At 57.4% G+C, this 8,439-nt stretch overlaps 1 protein-coding gene across 1 annotated transcript in view; it reads right to left on the bottom strand.

Moving 5' to 3' along the window:
* The window catches only part of NOTCH1 (notch receptor 1), a 43,712-nt gene extending 35,830 nt beyond the window's left edge, over positions 1-7,882 (bottom strand). The window contains exons 1-2 of the mRNA XM_027650233.1: positions 7,751-7,882; positions 5,947-6,028 (exon numbers count right to left, since the gene is read on the bottom strand). Coding sequence (XP_027506034.1) covers positions 5,947-6,028; positions 7,751-7,808 — 140 coding nt within the window. The 5' untranslated portion in view covers positions 7,809-7,882. The remainder of the gene's footprint in view (positions 1-5,946; positions 6,029-7,750) is intronic.
* Between the last annotated feature and the right edge of the window lie 557 nt (positions 7,883-8,439).

Consider the following 8,439-nt stretch of genomic DNA (forward strand, 5'->3'; position numbering starts at 1 on the left):
GCAAATGGAGGGAAACTGAGGCACTAAGCACACCTTGCTGGACGTATGTGGGAACCCCAACCCCATCCCATAAGGCAGACCTCTGCCCATGGGGTACCTGCCAGCATGAGGGGGTGAGAGGAGAGGACCTGACCCACAGGACAAGCACTAGAGCTGTAGACAGAGATGCTGCAACGGGTCTGGGTGCTGCCACACTCTGAGGAAGGCAGAGTCCACACATGGGTGTGCAGGTGTGAACAGGCACCTTCACCCCTGGCCAGATGGTCACCTGGAAGCAGCACTGAGTTGCTCCATCAGCAGGAGCCAGATGTTAAACACTGGGGTGTTACCAGCTGGGCATCTCTAACTGTCCTGGGGCTCTCCAGGCAGGCAGATGGGAGCTGCCATGGGGTTTGGTGTCATTGAGACACAGCAGGTGCTGCCAAGACATCCCAACATCGCAAACAACAGACGTGCAAAGAAAGTTGTGATATGAAATCCAACTGGAGCTTCCAAAGCCCTTCAGCCCCCAACTCTGTGACCCTGATCGGACCCTGAGAATGCCAGAGGTGCCAAGGGATGGCCTGACCCTCACACCTCTCTGTTCCTGGGTGCCTCCACATCCAGATACCCAGGAATCAAGGATGCAATGTTCCCCCTCAACACCAGAGCAGCATTTCTATGCTTATTCCAGATCTTGGGCTGATGCCAGTAGCTGCAGTTTTACCCCACACCAAAGTGCGAGCACAGCCCTGGGCTGGTGAGCACCCAACACAACACCAAGGGCTTACAGTCTCTGAGATGGGAGTAACACCAACCTGCTGCTGCCAGCACCTCTCCAGGCCAACCCCAAGGAGCCCAGCACTGCAGGATGGTGCCCTTCCAGGACAGATGGTCTGGGAAAGCTGAGATGCCTTCTCCCCACAGCAAATCCGGACTCTCAAGGGTACCATGCACCAAGACAGTATCAGGGATTGGTAGGATTTGGACACAGCTGCTGGGCTGAGTGGCTGCAGCAAATCCTTCAGGCGTTGGGGCTCAGTACCATGTGCCAAGGGCTTCTAATGAGATGAAAACACCATTCAAGAAGCATCTGGAATCACCCCAAACCATCACCTCTCTGGCCTGATGGACTTTCTAACCCTGGACCCCAAAGCAAAGAGCTGCAGGAACAGCCCAGGACCAGCCTGGGGAGCAGTGAGTGAGCAGCCCAAGTCCCCATGGTGCTGCCTCATCCCAGGTGGCAGCAGGAGCTGGGCACTCCTCAGGGATGACTGGATACAGCCTGAGTGGAGCAGGTGGACCCTGAACACCTTTTTGGCTGCTGAGATGGAGGCAGGATTCAACTGAGATCCCACCGCAGGCCTAATTTCCAAGACAGAGAGGCTCTTCCACTCCACAGCCCCAATACATGGTCTAAAACCTTCACCTGGAGTTTGGCAGCACGTTAACCACAGAGAAGTCTCCATCCAGATCCAGAGTGTACCAGCTCTCCCTGAATGCACCCCGAGGCTACTCCCTCGTTAAACACACTGATGCTCTATAAATTTCACATTCCACTCATGTACACACGCCGTTACCACTTGGGACACCTACCAACACGAGCAAAAACCAGGCTCACCACACCTCCAGGCCTGGAAAAAGCAGGTTAATTTCCAAACAATGTTATTTTAAAACTCGCTAACTGCTTCCTGATTATGTTGTCCGAGCCCTTAATTGGTGCATAGCCTGGTCTTGCAGTAACTTATACATGTCACCCTCATGCTACATACAATAAACCATAACAGCCTTGGAGGTGAGGCCAGGGATGCAGAATCAGCTGGAACAAATGGACATGTTGTGGCTGCCAGCAGGGAGGAAGAGAGCGAGTCGGGAGGTTCAGGTGGAACAGATTTTGGTGGATTAAAACATACCCCATACGACAAAGTGAGAGTCCTCCAGAAGCTGCCCATGGAGCAGAGCCCCGTGCACTGCATCACATCATGAAGATTGAAGATGACCCTGCTCATTGCAGGAGGGCTGGACCAGGTGACCTTTAAATGTCCCTTCCAAGGCAAGCTGCTCTGGGGTCACACATCTAACAGCTGTGAGTAAACAGCAGGAAGCAGCCCCTCTGATGTCTGGTGATGATGGCCACTGTGAGCACTGCATCCCCCCTGCATCCCTGAGCAAATTTATCCCAGCAGGCAGCACCCCATCTCTCCTGCTCATCTCTGTGCTGCAGGGACTGCTGAGGGAGCCACTGAGACATCTCTTGAACGTGACCCACGCTGGCCACGCAGTACAACCCTCTGCCCATCCCAACCATCCAAGCCATGAGAAAAATCAAGCAAAAAACCTCAGCTCAAGCAATAAAATCCCAAGGCAAGTGAACAGGAGAGAGCAGGACCACCTGAGACAGCTGATAGCCATTGAGATACCTTGCAGAGAGGAGAGGTGTAAACAGATTCTTTTCTAAAAGAGCTAAAATCCCTGCTGCTGTCCCAATGACCTCACCAGCTGGGCTTCTCAGCTAAGTTTCTTTTCCACTGGAATTCACAACAGGTGACACTCATGTATTTTTAATCTCCCCTCTTACCCATTTCCACCTTGTTCTTTCCGAGAATGAGATCAGACTTGAAAGAGCCACCAAGAGTTCTCAACATGGCTGAATCACTGCTCCTCTAGTTCTTTAAGGGCTTCCTCTGGTTGATTGTTCAACACTCCACCCTCTTCCTCTCCAGCACCGAGACTGCATTTTTTCTTTGTTATTATTTCATGGAAATAACGTTGGGTTAAAGCACATGAGAAAAACCAAACCAGAAGGAAACTTCCGCCCTTTACAATGAGATAACAATGACTGAGCAGTTGAATAACTTGAAGGGTACAGAGACTTGCGGGGCTCACATCACTCCTCTGCCTTCCTGGTTGTCTCCTGAAAGAGTTTTGAGCTAAAATAATCATCTCTTCCCACTATGGTCCCCCTTTGAATATTTCTTCCCGTGTTTCTGGCCCGCTGCCCGTGGAAGCTGGTGGTGGCAACGGGCACCAGCTCAGGAGCCATTGCCCTGGCTGAACTACAACACCCCACTGATTCATAAACAGAGGAAGTACTTTAGCAAACCGACTTTTCCCCCTTTTCAGCACAAACCTAGTGATTAATTTAACTTATTCCTTCCCTTTGCCGTCTCATTTGCTTCTCTGGGCAAGAGGATGACAACCCAGGCACAGCTCCTCTGACTTTAATGGTGAGAGGCTGGAAACTCAGCCCTCTTTCATTCCATCTGCTTTTAACTAGTGGAGCAAGGGAGGTCCTGGGAATAAATGTCACATGGCACAGCGAGCTAAAATCAGCCCGACTCATTTGCAGGGATGCCAGTCAAAACTAGAGTTATCCAACAGTCTAATTAGGAGCTATCACTAGAAGTCAAAACTGCCTCTTGGAAAAACCTTCTCATTTTGTCTGGGAAAATGCCTTAGCCAAAGGCAAGTGTCTTTTCTGGAATGCCACAGCTCCCCAGTGCCACGAAACCTCACGTCAAACCCCGCAGCAGCCACCAGCTCCAGACCAGACCTTTTAAAGCTCCAGCTCTGGGACAGAAACACCCCGTGCCTTCAGCTGGGCTTTGTGCAAGACACAGGAAACTCTGCTGCTGCTACTCTTCTAGCACTAGAAGACCCGGACAACCCTGCCAAGATGGAAAACAGCTCCAAAGCAGCTTAATTAGGGCGCTTCTGTCGCGAGCCCTCCAGCCGATCCAACGCTCAGTCCCCTCCATTCAGTCAAAGCCCTGCGTGCCCCGCACTGCCTGGCAAAGGGACAAGCAAGATAAGGCACCTGGAGCTTTACAAACCACCCCTGTAAAATAATAAAGGCAGAGAGAGCTCCTTGTCTCGCACCGGCGATCCCCTTTCCGTAACAGGGCTGATAACCCGGGTTTGGAGTTATCAGAGTCGTCTCCACGTAACCCAACGAGCTCTGTCCCGCCACAAGCACCGGGACACTCGTCCACTGGAGTAGCGTCTCCCTCATACGCTATTTATTTCACTCCACTTTCTAATTGGATTTGTGGGAGCAGCACAATGGGGCTTTATGGCCAAACTTTGTTAAGTGCCAGGCCGAGCAGAGATGTGGCCAGCAGCCAAAATGGTGCATTTCACGCAGGCGCCAAAGGGCAGTGCCAAGCTTTTCTGCGTCTGGTATCTGTGCTCTTGGCTCTGCTTTGTTTAAGGAGCTTGGAAGCAAAACTCCTCGTAAAGAGATATTCAAACAAGTGAAAAACCAGGGTTTTGCGAGTTGCTATCAGATAACTTGGGAAGTTGCACCTCCTCTAGCCTGGCTGTACCTCTAATATCTACCCCCATCGCCCTGCACAGGACAAGAGCTTTAACACACCGAGCACACACACCTTGGGCTCCTGCAAAAATAACTCATACGCAGTCACGAAGCCAAGAGAGAGGTAGCTATTCACAGCCAGCAAGCAAGAAGTTGTATAAAGTTAACTTTTTCTCTTAAAAAAACCCCACCCCAAGCCCACTTCGGCGGCTTCTCCAAATAGAGCTCGCACGTATCAGATCTAATTAGATTCCATCACCATCTGCACATGAAATGTAAATCAGGAGTTGCAGAGACTTAAGAAAAAAAGGAAAGAATGACCACAAGGAAAAGGAGGGGTGTAAGGTTGGGGAGGGGGTGGAGGGTTGGGCATTCTGGGAAGCCATACATGATTAGTCACACAGCATTAATCTGCCTCCCTTAACAATAGCTGCCGAATTTCGACCGAATCCCAGCTGTCGCTCTTTGAATGAAAGAAAACAAGATTTAGAGCGTCAAGCGTTGGTAAGGGCTTCTGTGCAAAAAAAAGTGGCGTGCATTCATTAGTGGCTCACAAAGGGACCCAGCCTTTGTCCATTAAATTGCTCATGTGCCTGATTGATTTGCTGATTTATTTGCACCAAAGGGTTGGGGGGCTCAGCTTGGAGAAGGGGGCGGGAGGTGCCCGGCTACTGGGCAGAGTAACGGCACCCAGGCGGATTTGCAAAAAAGCAACACACATTGTCAAGGGAAACTGCCATTCAACAGGTTGGGATTGGAAATGCCTTCAGGTTCCTCCGCCGAGGACTTCCTATTTGGATATATGGGGTGGGTGGGAACGTCTCCCTGCCTGCTCTCAGCTCGGGCCACGTTCAACAGGCAGAGGGGAAATCTGGCCGGAAAACAGAGCCTTGCCCATTCACATTTCTTTTATGGAATACTTTTAAAAAGGGAGCTGGAGTCTTATTCATTTCTCTTGGTTATTGTTCCCTGGGAGCCTGGAGTGAATCGGCCATCGCTGCGGTGGGTCGGTTGGTCCTTCAAAGAGTCCCAACGCTTTACACATCCGTTTCCCCACAATCAGCTTGGAGAAAGCCCCGGCCTGGGTGCCAGGTCCCGCCAGGAACACCAGGCTAGACCACAGCTTGGCACCAGCGCTGGCGGGGCTGCAGGAGGAGGTGGCCCTGCTCCCCTGGGGATGGACGTGGACATCATTGGGGCAGCTCCAGCAGCCAGAGCCACGCCATGAAACCTCTCTTGAGTGTTTATTGGAGATGTACTGGTCACCCCACAAACTGCAAGGGGCTGAAAGGCAATGCTTCAGGGCCAGGAGGGAGTAGCTGGAAGACAGACAGACAGACAGCCTCCCTCCACACCCGACGGTCCAACAAGTGCCGCGGGCTGGCCCTACCTCCTGCTCCATCAGCAGGGCAGTCTGCATAGGTTAACACCAGCAAAACATGGCCCTTTGCCCATGTTTTTCCACCCAGCTAGGAACAAAGCCCGATCCTGCCAAACTCGCGGTGACTCCTACACAAGCAGGTTATTCTTGCCACTCAAGGAAAGAAAACGCATCTTGCCCTATTAAATCCAGAGCCTTCAAAGCAAAGTCAACATGCATGTCAATAGTTTGGTCGGGGGAGATGAAAATCCTCTGGCTTCTCCATACTTACTGGCACACCTCCGTCCCGTTGGGAAAAGTTTCACACTTGCCCCCGTTGAGGCAGGATTCGGCGAGCTGCGTGCACCGTAAACCTGCAAACAGAGGGACAGCGTTAGCCACAGCACAGGTCCCGGGTGGCAGCAGTCACCCAGACTGGGCACAGGCTTGCTGAGACCCCCAGAGCCCCCTGCACCTGTGCAGCCTGGCGAGGTGGGGGTACAGCACCCAGCAGCCCCCACCCGCAGGGTGATGGGGGCAGGCAGGGACCGCGTGGCCTCAACTCTGAGAGGCTCGCCTAAAAATAAACTCAGGGTGGGCTCGAGGGTAGGCTGTGCCTGCTTCTCCAGCAGGAGGACTGACAGAGCGAAACCCCAGATTAGGCCCTTGAGTGACAAATGCCATTTGGGAAAAACCATCTGCCCCAGGGCCCATGAGTTACCACGAACTCGGTAACGAAATGAGTCGCCCGTCATAACTTGCTGTGAGTACAGGTTTCATTGTCTGGCCCTCAGAGTCAAATTCTGCAGAGTTACCACAGCAACTCGCTGAAAGTACCAGAATCGCTTCCGATTTCCACCCCGGCTCGCTCTTCCCCTTCTCTGCCCCGCTCGCTCTTCACGGTAACTGGTTCTGTGACACGCGTGTGCAGCCGGGGCAGTTTCACATTGAGCCATTTCAGCTTTGCACTGTCACCACCACAACCAAAATCGTGCCCTGGATGGGCACCGAGCCCACGCACCCCAGGAACACCCCTCTGGGGCTCTGGCCCCAGCCCCACGTGTCCCCGTAGGGTGTTGGGGACCACTCCGGTCAGGCACAACTTCCTGCAAACTTTGCCTCCGAGGGCTGCCAGCCACGCTGTGGGATGAGGGCAGCCCCGCTGCCTCCACTCCCCAAAACCCTCCCAGGGCTCTCCGGAGCAGGCTGCTAGCTCGGCCCCGGGACGTGGGGAGCACCGCAGGGCTCCGGCCCCTCTGTCCCGCAGCGCCGTCCGCTTTTGGGGCTCTTTTTCCCGGCCCCAAACCCGCCACCCCCGACGGTCTCGCAGCGCTTTGCGGCGAAGCTCCCGGTCCCGCCCCGGGAGGGGGGGAGCTCCGGGGGGGGGGGGGGCCCGGGGGGCCTCGACTGACTTTCAAGAAACAGGAAACCGAGAAAAATTTGCAAAACGGTCAAAAGCTCTCGCAGAACAACAGCAGGAGCGCCCTAACCCCGCGCGCCCCTCCGCCGGGCCGAGCCCCGGTTCTCCGGCGCCCCCCGGTACCGAGCTCCGCTCCCCCGACGGCAGCGAGCGCCGCTCCCCGCGGCAGCCCCGGCACCGAGCTCCGGTTCGCGGTGGCCCCGGGCGCCTCCTTCGAGGCACCGAGCCCCGGCCGCCGCCGCGAGGCTCAGCCCCGCCCCCCCCCCCCACGGTTCCGGCCGCGGCTCCCCCGGCGCCGCCGAGCTCCGGCCACCCCCGCGGGGCTCAGCCCCTCGGTCCCTCCACGGTGCCGGACCCGCTTCTCCCGGCGGCGCCGAACTCCGGTCCTCCCGCAAGAGCCGAGCGCGGTCCCCGCGCATCCCGCGGCACCGAGCCCCGGTTCCCACGAGGAGCCGCGTCCCGGACCCCCCCACCGAGAGCGCCGCGCTCCGATCCCGCCGCAGCAGCCAAGTCCCGGTTCCCACGGGAATCTCCCGGCCCGGACCCCCCGGCGGTGCCGTGCTCCGGTGCCCGCCGTGCCCCGCCGTGCCCGGGGCTCCCGCCGCGCCCGGCCCCGCTCCCGGCAAACTTCCTGCGGGGCGGCCGGTGCGGGGCCCGCCTCGGCGGCGGCCCTCACCTCGCGTCAGGGCGGGCAGCAGGAGCACCAGGAGGCCGGGCGCCAGGAGCCGCTCCATCCCGCTCTGCTCCCGCCGCTCACAGCCGCATAGATCCGCGGGGCCTCGGCCGAGCCGAGCCGAGCTGAGCCGGTGCGGGTGCGGGTGCGGGTGCGGGTCCGCGCCGCCCCGCCGGGAGCCCCAAACACAGCGCGCCCGAGCGCAGCGACTCCGAACGCGGCGCCTCCCGCGGCTGCTCAGCCCCGGCGGGCCGGGCCGGGCGGCGGGGGGCGGGACGGGACGGTGCGGGGCGGGCCGGGCGCGGCGGGACGGGAGGGGATGGGACGGCACGGGCGAGACGCTCCTCCCTGCACAGCCCCGGGGGCCGCCGCTGGGACCCCCCCCTTCCCGCCACCGAGGGTCGCTGAGTGGGACGGGAGCGGGGCTGGGGGGTCCGCGCGGCCCCCGTGGGCAGCCCAGGGGTAGCCCCTTCCTTCCATCCAGGCACCGGGCACCTCCACTGTAGCCCCCTGTATGCGGCCACCAGACACCCCCGATGCCGCCAACGGATACCCCTGGTGCAGACCCCCCCGGGCAACTCTGGACACCCACGGTACAACCCCCCGTGTAATCCCTTCAAGCCCGCGGTGCAGCCCCAGCACAGCATTCCGATGAGCAGAGCCCCAGAGCAGCCTCGGGCACCTCCATGCAG

Source organism: Corapipo altera, unplaced genomic scaffold, assembly GCF_003945725.1.
Source record: "Corapipo altera isolate COAL_440 unplaced genomic scaffold, ASM394572v1 268, whole genome shotgun sequence".
Classification (NCBI taxonomy): domain Eukaryota; kingdom Metazoa; phylum Chordata; class Aves; order Passeriformes; family Pipridae; genus Corapipo; species Corapipo altera.